At 34.9% G+C, this 19495-nt stretch overlaps 1 protein-coding gene across 5 annotated transcripts in view; it reads right to left on the minus strand.

The window, feature by feature from the left end:
• The window catches only part of acsm3 (acyl-CoA synthetase medium chain family member 3), a 30654-nt gene that overhangs the window by 3476 nt on the left and 7683 nt on the right, over nt 1-19495 (minus strand). For all 5 annotated transcript variants that reach the window (XM_039776539.1, XM_039776542.1, XM_039776540.1 and 2 more), the window contains exons 4-13: nt 19189-19396; nt 15440-15583; nt 10515-10671; nt 10311-10390; nt 8716-8839; nt 6393-6473; nt 5108-5209; nt 4440-4567; nt 3293-3392; nt 3081-3200 (exon numbers count right to left, since the gene is read on the minus strand). In XM_039776539.1, the coding sequence (XP_039632473.1) occupies nt 3081-3200; nt 3293-3392; nt 4440-4567; nt 5108-5209; nt 6393-6473; nt 8716-8839; nt 10311-10390; nt 10515-10671; nt 15440-15583; nt 19189-19396 (1244 nt within the window). The remainder of the gene's footprint in view (nt 1-3080; nt 3201-3292; nt 3393-4439; nt 4568-5107; nt 5210-6392; nt 6474-8715; nt 8840-10310; nt 10391-10514; nt 10672-15439; nt 15584-19188; nt 19397-19495) is intronic.

Here is a 19495-nt window from a genome sequence, read left to right on the forward strand (position 1 = left end):
TCTGAATTGGGTGGTCTATAACACACTCCTAAAATGAGACCTTTTCCCTAATATTTTCCAGGCGAAGCCACATGTCCTCACTAAGATGGGGCTCATCATCCAACTGAAGATGACTTACATTTAATTCCTGTTTGGCATAAACAGCAACCCCACCTCCTTTTCTGTTCTGTCTATCCTTCCTAAAAATGTGTATCCCTCTATGTTACACTCATCCCCATCTTTGTTATTTAGCCAGGTTTCCGTTATTGCTATAATATCATAATTATGCTCTGCTACATACAACTCCAACTCACTTACCTTATTTTTGATACTTCTAGCATTAAGGCAAGCTATTTTTAATGTGTTAATCCTTCTACTTTACGTGTTTGCTTAAAATTTACATTACTATGCATTTTTATTTCTACACCATTGTTTGTTCTTCCATGTATAGATCTAAATCTGGCCTGTCCTAAACTCCCTGCCCTCCCATTCCCTAGTTTAAACAATCCTCGACTAGCCTACACATACGCCTCCCCAATACATTGGTGCCCCTCCGTTCAGATGTAACCGTCACGGGGAACAGGTCCCATCTGTTCCAAAAGGAGTCCCAATGCCCCATAAACCTATACCCTTCTACCCTGCACCAAGATTTGAGCCACGCGTTAAGCCTTCTAATCTCCTCAATCTTACCTGGACTGGGCGTGGCACAGGCAGAACTTGGAGAAGACTACCTTGTCAGTTCTGCTCCTCAGCTTGGTACCTAACTCTTTGAATTTGGATCGCAGAACTGACAGACTACCCTTATGTATGTCATTTGTTCCAACGTGGACAATGACAACTGGATCCACCCCGCTCTGGCCAAGAGCCTATCCACCCTTCCAGGAGGTCTCCCACCTGTGCTCCCGGAAGGCAACACACCGTGAGACTCTCTCTCTCTGGAGCACACCTGCGCTTCAATCCCCTAATGATTGAGTCCCCAACTATCACTACCTCTCTCTTTTGGGAACTGGTTTTGAGGTGGCCCGTTGGGGCTCCTCAACCCTGCCTACCACCTCAGAATTATCAGAGGCACCGTCCAGCTCCGCAGGACATGATAAGGTTAGACACTTCTAATTCTGGGGTTGATGCCCCCAGACAGTGTGCACCCTTTACCTTACGCCTTGTGACCGTGACCCACCTATTCCTACCTGTCTGGTCTGGAATCTCCTCCGCGCCACCTTGGGGTGCACACTATCTCTAAAGGACACCTGGGCCAAGTCCGCCAATTCTCTATTACAACGCAGGTCAGCCAACTCCTCCTCCAGTTCAGCGACCCTGAGCTCGAGGTGCTGGATCAGCTGGCATCTCTTGCAGATGTAGCCCTCATAGACAACTGGCTCTTCCAAACCATCATCTAAAAAGTCCAACATCCAACAGGACTTGCATTGCACTGGCCTCATTATTAAAATTTGATTTGGGATTACTAAGCTGCCTTAACTATATTTTTTTTTCTTAAAATTAAATTTCTTCTTCTTTCAGCTGCTCCTTAAATGGTAACACTAAGATCTGCTACAGATATTTTACACCATTTCCCCTTAAGCTCCTGTACTGTTCTCCCTCTCAGCTGCCTGCTATTTGCCTTTCTATGAGGTTAACTTTACTTTTCTCAGTCTCTTCTAACTTTGCGCTCTCTTACTTATAAGCTCTTCACTCGCACTGTTTGTATTATCTGTATTAATGAACCAATACGCTGTTGCCCACTTAACTGTTCTACCTCTGGGCTGCTAAGGACAGTTTAATCTAAAATAAACAAATAAATAAAACTTTACTACCTTATTTGCTCCTACTGCCCTTGTGCCTGATCGGTGTCTTAACGCAGGCCGCTTACCTGCGCACTACTGAGTTTCCACCTTTTACTGCTTTGAAGTCAGCCGCGGCCTTTTTTTCTTTTCCTTTAAACTAAGGAATCGCTGTTACGATGACGCGGTTATTTATTTACAAATGCCGATATCAGTTACTGCTGCTTTCTACCCTGCCGCCTCGATGCTAATTCAAATACAGATAACAAGAAAAAACAAGTACAAATAACTTTTCCAAGCGCACTTCCAAACACCCAGCTACTTTTGCTCTTGTGCAGGCGAAAAAAGAGCAAAAAAACCCTTCTAAAGGGAAAAAAGCTTTAAAAATTCCTACACGGTTCCTTAGTGGCAACCAAAGCCCAAGTTTTTAAGAGCAAAATGTATTTTTTTAAATTTAAATCTCACACCACAGAACAAACCAAAACCTCCCAACAGACTCTATCGTTTGCAAAGCACACGTCAGCACTTGATGTATTAAACATTATTTCATTATATAGAATATATAGTCTGTGAAATGTCTGCAGTAATATTATAGCAGGAGTATTAATTCATAACTTTTATAGTTAAATGTTTTAATCAAATATACCTGTATACAGTATTCAGTTAACAAGTATGCATATTTACAAATATATGTGACACATGCTGGATAAACTGGCAACTCTGTGCCAGATCATTGACCTATGCTGGATTATTTTTAGCCTTTCACCTAATGCTGTCAATATACACACTAGCTGGATTTTTGTATACATTGTGTGTACAATGTATTATGCAATGGCTTACAATTGTTGCCTATCATAGGAAAATTTAAAACTGTTTGTAAATGTTTAATTATTACTAAATAATTATTCAGATGTTCCACCACATCTATTACATTTAGTTCTGAGGGCACAGAATTATTAAACTCTTTCAAATGTATTACATTTTTGACTATGGTCAAGAATGTTACTAAACTTCTTTACTTCCATGTTAGGCTTCTAAGATTAAGTTAAAAATAAAAGCATAATTAAAGATTCTTCATTAAACTTTGACCTTCAAAAATTCAATTTGTGTTCATAGTACAATACATTACTTGTTTAACCTTAATGAAATCCAACAACAGTGCATCACAGTGCTCATAATGTACACAGGGTCTTAATAATTTAAACATCTTAATTTCCAACATACAGTATGCATTATAGTTGGAACTTTTATTTAAACAGCAACACTCAACAATAAATCAATGTTAAATTCCTATTTTTTCCATTTATAATGCAAGATTGTTACCTTTCTTGGATATTTGTAAGGAGCAGTGACCTTCTTCACGTGATTCTGTAATTCAGTTGTTAACAGTTTTGGATCATGTAATTTGTACTCTGGTGTCAGCACAACATATGCCTTCACAACCTTAAAATAGATAATATCGTTCATCTTTTATTCATCTAATCAAATTAAAAAGATTTCAACATGCACAAAGGTAATGCGGAAAAGTGCAGTACTTCTCCTCTGACTGGATCTGGGCTGCTAACTACAGCCGACTCTGCAACAGATGGATGTTCAATAAGTGCATTTTCCACTTCAAATGGGCCAATACGATAGCTGTGATTACAAGAAGAAATATTTAAAGTACTAGATTTTGAAGTTTCTAACAAATGTGTGTACGTTTTTAAAAAAAAAACCAAAACAGAAATATACAGTATATCAATTCATGTGCAATTCTTCTGTTTCATTACCTGTAAAACTTAATTAGGGAATAGTAAAACACATTATTTGCATTATATATACTTAAGTAATGTTGCGTTTAAGAGGGTATTTCCTTAAGACAAGCTACATCGTCTGATATTTGACTTCATTTCATTTTGACATATATGTTTAAACAACCTATGTTTTTAACTACAGGATATTTTGTTACTGTGGAATCCTGACCTTGTTTACAACATAGTAACTTAGTAATTTAATCAAGGGCACAAATAATATAACAGTTTTAAAGCACTTAGAAATACCTATTAAAATTTTTATTATTGGCCTTATCAAAATTTAAAGGTAAATCACAACAGTTATTACAATATTAAGACATTAATATGATAAACAGACCACAAAAATATTTAAAAAAATTATAAAGTATAAGCAGAATTATAGATATGTGGGGTAATGATGGTAGCTATTATAAACTATACAGTATTTCCATCTTATTACACAAACTGTAAAATGTTTTGGTACATTGATATATTTAAAGAGAAATTAGAATGCTTTCTTTTTTGATACTGGAATATCCTTGGAATTAGAATATACTGTTTGTTACTTAAACACTCAAGATTTGTTTTACAATATGTCATTTGGTACAGTGCAGGAACAAGTTCTGGATGTGGTGCTACTCCACTACAGAGCATACTTGTGCACATATGTATGATTTTACTAGATTAATGTGCAGTTTGAATTCAAAGTCCTTATCTTTGGAATAAGGGAGAAAATCAAACAAAGGTTTGGGATTTGAATCCAGGACTTTGGAGCTTTGAGACAGCAGCACTAACACCAGAAAAAAACTTTCTCACTTATACTATAGACACAAATGTAATGTTAGTTAAGATGTTGTGTTATGATAAGGTAAATGTTATATTTTTTGTTCTTGAATATTAAATTTGTTACCCTGAGCTTAAGATCACATCGTCTGATCTTCCCACAAACCAAATGTAGCCATCCTTGTCCATTTTCCCTCGATCGCCTGTCAGGTAATAGTCTCCACGATAGCAAAGTAAGGCACGTTCAGGATCATCCTGTTTGGCAATATCAACACTGATTATTTCCTTTGTACATTTTGTACAATTTTGCTTTAAAATACAAAAATCAAAATCTACATACAGCCTGTAAAACTATACAGATTGTCAAACATTTTCAGGCCAATTCTGTAATAGAATCTCCAGTAATAAAAAATGGTTATTGCATAAGTACTTTGCTTATTACATAGAGTTTTGAATTAGCCCACATGAACCAGCAGCAAACACATTAAATTATCTTGCATGAATGTAATATGGTCATGAATGCACACAATTTTAATTTTATACAAGGACACTTTTCAAGAGATTAGTTCACTAAGTTGCTGTAAATTGCAGAGTCTAATTTGTTACAAGAAGTGATGAAATAATAAAAATCTCCTGACACATCCCAAGATTTTGGATTCTCAATTGTAAAGAATGACATTTTCAAAAACTGCCAATTTATTAACCAAGCTTTCTGTCATAGGTCCATGTGTAGCAAGAACTTCTATGAAGAAACAAATGCAGTCTAATACATAAATAAAATATAAAGCCATTTACTATGTATCCTGAAAAAAGAGAAATGGGTCTAGTTGGCTTCACTCTAATTGCAATATCCCCTTCTTGCTCACAAGGCACTGGTTTTCCATTCTCGTCTATAATCTGAAACAAAGAATTAATGACATGCTTTCATTAATCAGGACTGCATGTGTAGACAAGCCACTCACACTGAATGACTTAACATTTAGAATTTGAATCACACATGGACATAACAATTTTGCTTATTCAGTTCTAGTAGATGCAAATAAACACACATTAAATTTAAAAAAAAGGTGCTCTTAAAACATTTTTGCTTTTTTGGCAAATACAAGTCAGCTGTAGAACCATTCCATGAACCACAGTACTGCCGTTTTCCCCACCTTCATTGTGATAACTGTGTTTTTAGTTAGTCCTTTAATATTTTTGCCTGTTTTTTGGTCTTTATCATATGTGAGAAGTTTGTTTGTGTGGCAGCTCTTATTGTTTTTCGTTATAACTTGGAGCTGCTGGATTAAGAGTGCAAAGTACAGCTGCTTTAGCTAGTTAGCTCTACTAACCAAATACAAGGAAATATTATTGCAGTTCAGCCTCACTACAGTCTTCCACATCTACAGCTGCCCCGAAGTTATCAAGTGACAGCTTTAGTGTTGTTAGTTGTTGATCCATACCTATCCGCTGCATTATATTGTGCACTTTGATTTACTTATTAATGTCTGTCTGCTATATGCCAAAAACATTTGTCAGGCACTTGTCTTTGAAGCATACACGAAAACTGTTTTGACATTAGAAATAAATGTTTATGTTATTCTCTTTCTAGAAAGCTTATTAGAGTGCCATATTAGTCATTTTTATATCTGTTTTATCAAAATCTTTGTGATGACCCAGATACTTACTAGCAGCTGCTGGTCAAATTCAGAAACCACCTTTGGACACAATGGCTCTTTATTCTCATTTACCATATTGATGCATTCATACAATGTATGTTTGCTGAATGACATGATATTGTGTATTTGTGTTGTGGAAGGAAATAAATCTCCCCAGTGGAAAACCATAAAATTTCACTTATAGAGGCATGCAATTCTATCATCCCACCCAAATTACAGTTATTGTGATATTTTTTATATATTTATGCATATAATTATTTTGGCAATCACCTTCTGTCTATAAAAGCAGTTGCTGAAAAGGAGGACTGTAGAAAATATTAAAAGTAGGATGGGCTACAAAAATGCTAAAAAAAAAAAATCTAAAACGGAATTCATAGTCTGACAAGAAAAATCCAATTTATTCACATTAAAGAAATGTTTACCTTAACATCATATGCAGGGGATGGCTTTCCCATGGATCCTGGCTTGATTTTCATGCCTTTAAATGTACCGCAAATCAGCACCTTTAACAATTTCAAATTCAAACGTGCATTATTGCTTGGCCTGAAAGAATATAAAATATTTGACTTGAAAGTGTACAAAATGTTACTTTTCACAAAGAGAAGTGCTTTTTTAACTGTCCATTTATAGTTGTGTCTGTGGTCATGTCATGACTGACCTAAATGGCATGTGCACAGCTTGGATGATGTGCATCCAGTTACTCGGGTCCTCAAGTACAGATGATCTGTGGACCTAGGCTCTTCAACAGAAGTTTATGACTGAGGAACAATATATCCCCAGGAGACCAGGAGGCAATAAATCTTGGTGACTGCTGAAGTTTGAAAATCACATTAAACAGGAAATTTGCACCAGAGAGATGTACAGATATTGTTTTTGCTGACAGGATAGACTAAAGCTAGAAAAAATGTAAAATGGTACTTTAGATGTTAATTGATTGTAGGTGAACAGGAAGTTCAGGCCATGTAGTGTGTATTGAGAAGCAGCATCCAGCCCCCATAGTTAAAATACAAGTCCCTCAAAGTAAGGCATAGGTAAGGTAAGGCCAGTCAGGTGTTGCTTATTGTATCAAAACTCTCTTTGTATTAAATGTGTCTTGTGAATAATAAAGTCCTTGTGTCTATACATTTTGGTGCAGCGTTTTGTTTTTAGCATCCTGAGAACAGCAAGAGGTGATGTAGTGATAATGGCCGCATCCCTCTACCTGTTCAATTTAGGCATGTTTGTTGGTTAACACTTGAAATATTTTACAATTGCCAAGGACCAAGTATTGTTCTTATTCTGAATGTTGTACATTGAGAATGCGGAAAGAATAAAATATCAATGAACTAATACCTGCTTGGGTATGCTGTGGAAAATCTGTACTCCCTTTACCTCTAGATACCTGAGCTGTTAAACAACTGCCACCAGCTCCTAATATCCTATGCTTCAGTACTCTTTTTGGATATGGGAATATAAAGATATGAGAGTGACACTTTTACAAAATAATAATATTTATGACAACACCAAAATATAAAAAACTTAGAATATGGAATACACTTGTTTTTTTGGACATTTAGAAAATTGAATTTTGAAACTATATTTGCAACCGTGAATAACTACAACCTTCAATCAGCATTTGTCTTCTGTTATTGATGAGAGTTTTTGTAAAAAGCAAACTTGCTGACAATCCTGCTTGTCCTCCACTTTCAGTCAGAGATGTTTTAAACATAGCAATTAGATGAATTCTATATAATGTAATGCAGTGTTACAGTGTATGTTTTTTGAATCTATAGTAGCAACATAAAAAAAAAACTCTTAAGTTATTAAAATGAAACTAAAAAAAATGTCTTCACAAGTACTTATAAAAACATCTATCCAGGATGGTTTCCTAAGAAACTACTTGGGGGGTCCTGTGATAAATGGAGACTTCCTGTCCTACACAGAGAGGGGGACTGAAGAGCGTGCAGGGGCTCAAAACATGAATACCTATTAAAGATCCAAAAAGGATAGGAAGTCCTGCATTCTTCTATCAATTTTCTAGGCCACTCATCCTTTTCAGGGATGTAGCAAAACACTGCCTATTCTGGAAGCATTGAATGCAAGGTGGGAACCAAATCTGTGCAATACTCCTGTTTTCTGCTTTATCTCAAACACACACATTAGAACTGGCCAGATGCAACGTACAGGTTGTGCCTGCAAAGGACCATTTTTAGGTCTTTCAAGTGGTAGGAAAAGAAAAGCACAAACATATGGCATTGCTGCCAGGAAAACAGCTGTGGTGTTCTGCTCACAGTGAAGCACATAGCACTGGCTGATCATTTTCATCGTAAACACATTCACTCTGAGCACAACAAATAGTCATACACAAGCAAATTATTGGGCTTCAGGTCCTTAACATGGTGAGCAGCAGCACAGCCACACAGTGTGGTTGACAAGATAACAAAGGCCATTCAAGCATGTGGCATGTCTGTCAGGAAAAAGTCATGGCAACATTGGCTGGCTGTGGACGGCATTGCAGAAACCTTAGTGGTGTAACCTGGTGTGCTGTATTTTGTGGGAAGTGCTTCTTCAAGGAACAGAGATATAAGTATTACTAGTGGTTTTTAATTGTCTTTATTGTTTTAAGGCATATTTACATTTGCAGTCTTACATCTAGTATCTGACATACTGTATATTTCTTAGTAAATATTTTTGAAACATTGATTACTGACAGCTATAAAATTTGACAGAATGCATTTGTAATATATTTAATTTTTAAACTGATACCGTTTCAGTTTGTCCATAGCCATCGTAGATATCAAGCCCAGTCTTTTTTTTCCAGCATGCCATCACCTCCGGGTTGATAGGTTCACCAGCGCTCACACAATGCTTGAGACTTTTAAAGGAATACCTGAAATAAGGAAATGCAATAATAATTCAATCAAGATTTAGAAGGTTTCTAATGACTTTGACTAGGCAACTTACAAAAATATTAATAATTTATTATAGTTACGTATCAGCTTTCAGGATAATCACTAGTAATAATAAATAGCTTGTCTATTTAAATATTATGCAGCTATGAAAGTTTTATTTCTCCTACTTTAAATACAGTCTTGCTCTTATGTTTTCAAAAGTGACTCTGGCCTCCTTTTTATTTTGAAGGATCTGTTGTATACAACCTAATCAGTTGTTAAACACGCATTATTGAGGGGCCTTCAAGATTCTACGTAGGTAAGCACAGCAATAAAGGGGGAGAGGGGGGTTTGCCGTTTGGTTTTTTCCCTCACAGAGTGGAGGACGATTTCAGGGAGAAGCAATAACATAATTTCCAGTTCTGTTATGGAAAATCCATTCCTTCCACTGTGGGAGCTAAATAAACAACCAAGAACATGGAAGATGGAGTTCATTGCTGACCCAGTGACTGATGGTGACAGACCTTGTCCCACAAAAGCACTTATACATAAACCTCATTGCTTCCAATTCTCATTTCTGGTTTTTGTTTTGTATAGGCCTAGAGACAACAGTAATTGGAGCCACAAGTTGAATCCCAAACCTTTATATTGTTCTGCTGTCTTTTCTTTACACAGTATTTGTTTTCTGCAAAGAAAAAGAACCTGACTGATGTAAAGAAACCCAGACTTAAAAAGCAGTACTGAATGACAGTCATTGTGGCAACATGTTGATTTATACAGTTCAGGATACCTGATTTCTAGTTAGATTCTTCAGGTCTTTCTGGATTTCCAGGTGCCCAAACCTAGCCCAAAGATCTAATACACGCAACAGGTGGTGGTATTTGCCCTTTGTTTTATTCCAATATGCATTTCTTAGTAAAATTGGCCACAGGAGGTGCCCAGGAGGCATTCTTACAAGTTGTATAAACTGTTTCAATTGACTTTTCTCAATACAAAAAAAGACATGGCAATATTGTACAGTTCTGTGGTTTTCCTGAGCTTCTCACTATGTAATGAAGTTTAAGCTCAGCAAACCTTTTTGGACATATTATTTCAGCTGCTTCTATCCACAAGCTCATTCTGTTGGTCACAGAACTTGTGACTTAACGGTAAATAAGCAAACACAACTGTCAAATCACAATTTTAAAAGCCCAGTAAGAAAAATAATTGGAGAGATTAAATAACACGCTGTAGAAGAATGCCTCTGGAAGCACTTACTAATAGCAAGCAGTGGAATAAAAAAACAAGAAAAAAAAATAACTATAAATAAATTATATTTAGTTTACATTGCTCACTCAACAGGTTACACAATAGAAATTGGGACTCTTATTTAATTACAGTTTTACCTTATAGTGCTAGTCCTGGCTCAAAATAGTCTTTTGGAATAAAATTTGCTAAATAAAATTTACAGAGAAATCAAAAATGGCTTACCCATTGAGATCATGTTGCACAAGCATTCGGTAAGCAGTTGGAGCAGAGCAGAATGTAGTGATATTAAATCTAGATAATGTCTGAAAGGAACAATACAAAACCCTAATTTGATATACTGTACTATAACATACAGCAATCATAATTTTTATAAATACTATTTTTGATTTTTGTGCATTTATACATACACATGCATATATAATTTACCTCTAGAATGGTCTTGCTGTCAAAACGAGGCATTTGATGAACAAAAACACAAGCTCCCTGAATCCATGGGGCAAAGATGCTACTCCAAGCAGATTTAGCCCATCCAGTATCTGAGGTATTCCACATTACGTCTTCTGGTGTTAGGTCAAGCCAAAACCTAATTATTAAGGATAATATGATTGAACAGCACAACTAAGTAATTCTCTCTGTGTGTCTGTTTAAACATCTTTAAAATTCTACTTTAATTTTAAGTTATGTTCATTTATTAAATGATTGATTAGTACCATATCGTAACACTTTAGTTTAGGTGTCCATTATAAACAGCTGTTTATGTTCTGCATGTAATAAAACATTTCATTAACTTTTAAAATACATTAAACAACAATAAAATATGACAACAATATATTTCAAGAGTCTTGTTGTTTTTAATGAAAATTTACTATTGCTAATAACATAGTTAATAAAGTATTTATAGACTGCTAATAGCTGGTTTATAAAAGATACCCAATCTAAAATGTGATCCATATATCTGTATTACTAAAGTTAAATATTTTTTCAGTTAAAATAGTGGGTAAGTGAAAATTAATTACTGGGAAATATAGAAGAAACAGAAGGTGGGTTATAATTCTGTAAATAACAAGTAGACATCACCAGTCACTAGTCTAAAGTGCTCAATCTTACATTTTCTTGGTTACACACAGATTTTAGTTGTTACCAAAAGTTTACAGTCATATAAAATGTAAATATCTTTAAAACTCACACTTTTGTTTTAAAGTCTGCTTGTTCTGCTTTACAAATATTTTGCAAGTAAGACAGCTTCTTAAAATGCAGGTTAAAGGAAATATAGTTATAACAGCTAAAGAAAAGCTGTTTTATTTATTTGTGTCTTGTGGAATTACTTATCATGTTATGCTGTATAGTGAAAGTGTTCAAATAATTTCATTACATTACTACAGTAATTTCAAAATACAGCAGCAAAAATCATAACTACAGTTAGGAGAGAAGTTAGACTGACTCTAGTTCTTTTCTTTCTTTAATCTTTATTTTGAATTCCAGGTAAGTTTAGAGGCATATTTAACATGTCATGTCATAAATAGCACTAGCACCGCATAGACCCACCCCAAGACACAAACAAACACCCAATTACTTTACATGACTCAATTACTATCTAAAGTTCAGAGACTGAACTGCACAAAATGTATGGGATACGTAACACTACTGTATAAGGTAAAGTCATTAACTTGAAACACTCTCTCTGCCAATATAAGCCTCTCTAGTTACCTACTTAGTTCCTTTAACATTTTAATTAAGACAAAGTAAGTTAACATAATGTACTGCTATATTACATTGTCATATACTGTAGATACATTGTTTTGAATATACAGTACATACTGTTTACTTAGTATGGCAATGAATTCCAATCAGCAAGTATTAAGATTTTCTTACTTTTCTTTATTAGTGACTTTGACCTTGGAACAAAACCTCAGAGTGGAAGGCAGACATTAGACCACCTCAAGCACATTCAGTAGAGAGAAAAAAACAGCACCCTTCTGGCATTTTCCACACCAAGTAAATGCTAAGAAGTCAAAGATCTCAAAACTAAATGTTTCTTAAATAAACAAGAGAGGTAAAATCAGAAAGTGTGCAAAGTATATAGTAAAGCAAAACAAGAAAAATAACTTGTGACCCCCGTGGGCAATTCCACAGTTGCTTCTATCCTTGATTAAGAGTTTCATGGAATGGCCAGTTACCCATCTCCCAGGTACCACAGCAAAGCACTCCCTTCTCTTCTCTCTTCTTCTCTTTAATCATTTCTATTCTTTCTGTTTCAGATTCATAGAAGCATTGGCATCTGGTGGCCAGAGGTCACAGCTACATGGGATATCAGGCTAGAATGTTCTGTAGCTCTTCCCAGTGTATTTGCATCATTGAACCTTCAGTAGGCTTTTACGGGCCATGTCTTGAATACAGCTCTCCAGCTGCATGTTTGAAAAAGTTCACATAATGGCTCCAATCATGTGCTGCCCCTAGCAATTTGGTGGGAACTTACTGACCTTCTTTTTGTTCTTCTTGTCTTTTCTCTTTCAAACCTCACTCATCACAGATGTTATACGTTGCTCCTGACATCTGCTTGGTTATCTGCCCTTTAATATCTTTTGGGGAATACTGAATGTTCTTTCCAGGGTGTCACTAACCTGTCTCTTATACTGATGCTCTTGAAGATTTCAGTTCAGGGGAACCATACATGGCAGTGTCTGATGTTTCTTAGTGGCTTCTCTTTTTAATCTATCACTCATATCTCCTTCCTTCTTACCACTGATGTATTATCTCCCTCTTTCAGTATATCAGCGATACTTTACCTTGGCTGTGCCATTCTGGTGGTGCCCTTACCTCTGTACTTAGAAATCTGTGTAGATTCATCTCACTCTAGCTGGAAGAATTAACATTGTTAAGATGAATATTCTTCCTAAGGTTCTTTTTTATTTCAAAACATTCCAATATACATCAATAAATCATTTTTTAAGCAATTAGATTCAACAATAACCTCATTTATTAGAAACTCAAAACATCCATGTATCCAAAGAGTGACCCTACAAAGACCAAAGGCAGAAGGTGGCATGGCTCTACCTAACTTTCAGTTTTATTACTGGGCAGCAAATATACAAGCTATAAAAACCTGGACACAAATAGATGAACATACACAATCATGGTCCGCAACTGAAGTAAAATCCTGCAGTACTTCTTTATATTCCCTGCTTTGTGCCCCAATAAATGCAAGTTATCGGCAATATACTGATAACCCAATTGTGCTTCACTCACTCAGAATATGGAACCAATGTAGAAAGCATTTTAAGATGGAGAAGCTTTTATCTGTGGCACCTCTGCAAGAGAACCACCTCTTTCAACCTTCGCAAACATATGCAGTTTTTAATATCTGGAAAAATTTGGGATTAACTTGCTTAGAGATCTTTATATAGACAACATCTTTGCATCCTATGAACAATTACATTGCAAATTTAACATTCCAGCAACACATTTCTTTCACTATCTTCAAATTAGGAACTTTGTTAAACAGAACCTGCCTGATTTTCCTCGTCTTGCACCCTCGTCCATGCTGGAAAAAATATTGCTCAATTTCAAGGACTTAGACACCATCTCCACAATATATAAAATTATTTTACAGTCCCTCCCTTTCAAAGATCCAAGAGGACACTGGGAAAAAGATCTCTTAATCAATATATCAGAAAAGGAGTGGAAAATAGCAATGCAGAGAATTTACTTGAGCTTCATATGCGCAAAGCATACAATTATTCAACTCAAAATTATATATCGAGCACATCTGACTCGCCTAAAACTCTCCAAAATGTTTCCAGGGCATGATCCAACCTGTGAACGCTGCAATCAAGTCCCAGCCTCACTGGGTCACATGTTTTGGTCCTGCACCAAATTAACATCATTCTGGACAAAAAATTTGAATTACATTTCAGACAGCCTTGGACTCACAATCCCTCCTAACCCATTAACAGCTGTGTTTAGGGTTCTTCCAGATGGGTTTAAAGTGGAGAAGGACAAACAAATTGTGATTACACTCACTACACTTTTGGCACGTAGACCTATTCTGCTAAACTAGAAGAATCCTAACTCTCCTCTTTTAAGTCAGTGGGAAACTGATGTTTTATACTATTTGAAATTGAAAAAAATCAAATACTCAGTTAGAGGATATGTACAGATATTTTTCAAAATATGGTAGGATCTAATCAATAATATTTTAGAATAAGCTCTTAAAGCACCGAGGAAGCAATTATTTCCGCATTTCTTTTTCTTATCCATTCATTTTTATTGCTTATCAAACTCATCAATTTAGGTATGTTTACAAGCCTTAAGTTTTAACATGTTGGCCATGCTCTCTCTCTCATGGGTGGGGGTCGACTTGTTCTCAATTCTACTTTTTGTAAAAACTGATTGATTTGTATGGAATGATTACAATAAAATTAGTAATAAAAAAAGAAATCTGTGTAGAACTTTAAAATGTAAATGGCAGATGCTTAACAGTATAAAAACAAACCAGTTTAAAAATACTCATTTTCATTATTGGTTTATTATTATAAAATTAAATACAGTAAGCACTTCTGATTTAAAAATGATGTTTGTTAATATTACTAATGTAGCACAGTTTAATCTAGTTCACTGTTATGTCTAAACTGACTAACACTAGCATACAAATTTTGCTATTTTTTTCTGAAAGAAGTAAATGGCCTTAAATTGTGATCTCACGGAGTCCTTATAGATTACCTACAGAACTCCTCTTGAATAAAGGGCAGAAGGTGACAGTGTCAGGAGCTAGTAGTCATTTATGTTTACACTAGATAATATTAGCTTAAAGACAACAGTGTGTGACTGAAGTTTCAGATTGGCCAAAATGAGAAAACAATGAAAGTCATAAGAAATAAACTAAAATTCAATGATACGGCACATTTAATTGCAGAAACATAAATACTTAAATGGTATTTAGAATCACTAATGTGAAAAAATGCAGTATTTTAAAAAAATGTTTATTGTCCAGTAAAAATCAATATGTGAGCAGAGCACAGACACTTACAGTTCACTTGCATACAATTAATATATTGTATGAGAGTAGGAAACAGCACTTTAGAAATACATATAGGAAATATGAATGGTGATTTAAGTAAAGTAAAAATGTGTACATGGTGAACAGTATTTAGGCTTATCGCTTAATAAGTTTACATTAAAAATTATATCCTACATCAGCTTTTCATTTGGATGTGTTAATTGTAGAATTTTTACTGTTAACTTTAAATGATCTAAATGTTTCTCACATTGGAATTTTAGTGGTCTTTGTTAAAACAAATCATCTATCATAGATACTGTGCCTCCTTAGAAAGCTTCTGTTTGTTATCTTATACCTGCCATTGACCTCAAGCCCAATTCCGAAGCTGCTGTGAGTATGCTGAGTCATTTTTGGAGAACCTGTCGTACCACTGGTAAAAAATATAGTCATTGGATCACTGCTTTTTGTTGCCACACAGGTATGCTCATGTGATACGGACCTAAAATAATAAATAATACAAAAATAAAGCTTTTAAAATCAGTTTTAAAAGTATAAAATAAAATTTATTTTAGCCAAAAACTATTCATTCTGTGAGTTTCCTATTAAAAGACAAAACAAATTATTACAAAATTAATTAGAATGTCATAAAAAATGAATGTACACTTTTGTAGTCAACAGAACATAAGACCATAAAAATGTCTACAGTTAAATGAATATCATGGAGTTCATTTTAATGTTTTACTCAGCTAGATATTAGAATCTTATCCAGTTATTCCACAATGATAACACCAACCCAGCAGAACTTTTTTTTTTCACCAAATCAATGGTTAATTTGGGGAGAATCTGTAAACAGATACAATAATAAACAAAGGTGCAATTTTCAGTACCTAAAAATAGAGAAATCAAATAAATATAAATAATACTTTATAAATACAGTAATGTTTAGACATTTGCATGAACATTAAAATGTATAATACTGATTTCTATACCTCACCTACACATAATTTAATTGTTAACATTTTGTCAGTAGTTTTAGTGATATATACAATGTGTCTTTCTTTGAGGAATTCTTAGACTTGGTGTCAATTATAATTACGAACCATGACATGTTCCTAATAGTTGGTGACTTTAATTTTCATATCGATAAAGTGTGACCCGAAAGTAAAAGAATTCATTAATTTCCTGGACTCTTGATTTCAGCCAGCACATTAGTCAGCCTACACACAAAGCAGGGTATACGTTAGATTTAGTAATTACTAAAGGACTAAAAGTTGATGTGAAGCAGATTGTTGATATTGGTTTATCAGATCATTTTCTCTTACTATTTAATATAGACATACTGATAGAAAAAATTCACGAGAAGCATTAAAAAAACACTTCTTTGATTCATCAGCAGCTTCAAAGTTTACAAACATTCTAAGCAACCAGTCTGTTTGTAATGCTTAGTACAATAGCGAAGATACTGTAAATAGTAGGGTGGAAAATTTTAATACTAAAGTAAGAGCTGCTGCTGAAAAAGACAGTTAAAAAATCTTCTAGCACTATTATACCATGGAAGACTCAAAGAATGTGTGATCTAAAGAGAACATACCGGAGAGCTGAGTGTAAATGGAGAAAAACTAAACTGATTATCCATTATGAGATATTGAAGACTAAAATAACAGAATACAACAACATAGTCCATCTTGAGAGGCGGAGTTATTTCTCTTAAACTATAAATAACAGTGCTAGTAATCCCAGAATAATCTTCTCTACAATTGATCGTCTGATAAACCCAGGTCACAGTAAAACTTGTGAGGCTTTTGCTGTATTTTTTAATTACAAAATTAATGATAATAAAAATAGTATATAGTACATCTCTCCAATACTGATCCTCTTAAACCCCAGTACTCCATTTTAAACAAATTAAATTCCTTCACCAGGATAGATTTACCTGATTTATATAAAATAATTTCTCAACTGAGACTCTCCACCTGCGTCCTTGATCCAATATCAACAATTTTTTTCAAAGAAGTTTTTTGCATGCTAATTGATAGTATTCTTGACATAGTAAACTCTTCATTAGATATGGGGGTCTTCCCAGACTGTCTTAAGACTACTGTAGTTAAACCCCTGCTCAAGAAAAATAATCTTGGTTCCTCTGCTTTTGAAAATTTTAGACCCATCTCTAACCTGCTTTTCTTAAGTAAAATCTTAGAGCAGTCTGTCATTATGCAGCTAAATCACCACCTCAATAAACATGCTATTCTCGATAAGTTTTAGTCAGGTTTCAGAACAAATCACAGTACAGAAACTGCACTCGTTAAAGTAGTAAATGTCTTGCGGGTAAATGCAGACAGAGGCTGTTTATCTGTTCTCGTCCTCTTAGATCTGAGTGCTGCATTTGGTGACATTGACCACAATATTCTTAGAAATCGCCTTAGTCAGTGGGCAGGCCTCTCTGGCAGTGCCTTAAATTGGTTTGAATCCTACCTGGCAGGTAGAAAATTCTTTGTTAGTTGTGGTAATTATACTTCAAACACACAAGATATTCTATATGGTGTTCCACAAGGATCTATTCTGGGCCCACTGCTCTTTTTGATCTACTGTACATGCTTCCGTTAGGTCAGATTATCTCAGGGCATAAGGTAAGCTACCACAGCTATGCTGATGACACACATCTGTATTTATCAATAGTGCCTGATGATCCTAACTCTCTTGATTCACTGACAAAATGTCTTCCTTGTTTATCTGAATGGATGAGTAGTAATTTTCTCAAACTATATAAGGAGAAAACATAAATTTTAGTGATTGGCAAAAATGGATATAATTAGGATATTAGAAATAAACTTGATTCATTAGGATTAAAATTCAAGACGGGGGTAAAGAATTTAGGGGTAACTATTGACTCTGACCTGAATTTTAAATCACATATTAATCAGATTACTAGGACAGCATTTTTTCACTTAAGAAATATAGCAAAAGTTTGACTTCGTATAACATCGCAAGATGCTGAGAAATTAGTTCACGCTTTTGTTTTCAGTGGGCTAGATTACTGTAATGCACTCCTTTCAGGACTACCCAAAAAAGTCATTATCGATTGTAACAAGTGCAGAATGCAGCTGCTAGAATCTTAACTAGGAAAAGTAAATCTGAACACATCTCTTGACTTTAAAATACTGCTTATGGTTTACAAAGCCTTAAATATTCTCGCTCCATCCTATATTTCAGAATGTCTTTCACCTTACACTCCTAATCGTAACCTTAGATCTTCAAATGAGTGTCTGCTTATAATTCCAAGAGCTAAACTTAAAAGAAGTGATAAGGCAGCCTTCTGGTGTTATGCACCTAAAATCTGGAATAGCTTACCAATAGAAATTCGCCAGGCTAATACAGTGGAGCACTTTAAAAAACTGCTAAAACACATTATTTTAACATGGCTTTCTTATAGCTTCATTTTAGCTTAATCCTGATACCTTGCTATATATGCATTTAATTATCATTATCATTTATGGTGGCTCCGAAATCCGTATTAACCCCTACTTTCTCTGCTGTTCTTTTTCCGGTTTTCTGTGGTGGCGATCTGCGCCACCACCACCCAATCAAAGCACCATGCTGTCCCTACATTGATGGATCAAAGGCCAGAGGGCCACATGACCATCATCATCAAGTTCTTCCATGTGAACCCTGAATATCATGAGGACTGATTGAGGTCAATTATGTTAGGTAGAATGCCTAGAGAGGGCAGGGTGGTCTTGTGGCCTCGGAACACCTGCAGATTTTATTTTTTTCTCCAGCCATTTGGAGTTTTTGTTTTGTTTTGATATGTGATATGAATCAAATTCTGTATTGTGTATCTATAGTACATATAACTCACTTTTGAAATCACATTTAAAGAGTATCTTTTAAATATGTTTAATATGTTATGACTTGGAATATCCAAAATAATATATATAACACATATGTCATGCTTCTTTTTTTTGAGCTTGCTAGGTGAACAAAAATACACTTTATAGTCTCATCAACCTAATGTAAGCAATTTATGCATAGCCTTTCAGTACGGTGAAATTTTTGCATTTGCTATTTCTATTGCTATAGTTATTAATGTAATAAGTTGAACTTTACTTTGAAACCTCCTTAATGTTTATCCATCCAAGTCTCTTTTTGTCTGATACCAGTAGCTTGGCTTTGAGGAATTCACACTCTGAAGCAACAGCATCAACAAGTGAAGCCAAACTGACATCTGTGACAATGCACTTAGCCTTTGAAGACTGCAGTCGATAAAGAATATCTTTCGCTGTGAGTTGAGAAGTTCCAGGTATCAGGATAGTTCCTATTGAAAATAGCTTACAGTTAGTGAAAAAATAGTGGAGTGTCTACACCTAGAAGAATATATATAATGACAATATTTACAGCAAACACCATTTTTACT

The sequence above is a fragment of the Polypterus senegalus genome, chromosome 13 (genome assembly GCF_016835505.1).
Source record: "Polypterus senegalus isolate Bchr_013 chromosome 13, ASM1683550v1, whole genome shotgun sequence".
Lineage (NCBI taxonomy): Eukaryota > Metazoa > Chordata > Cladistia > Polypteriformes > Polypteridae > Polypterus > Polypterus senegalus.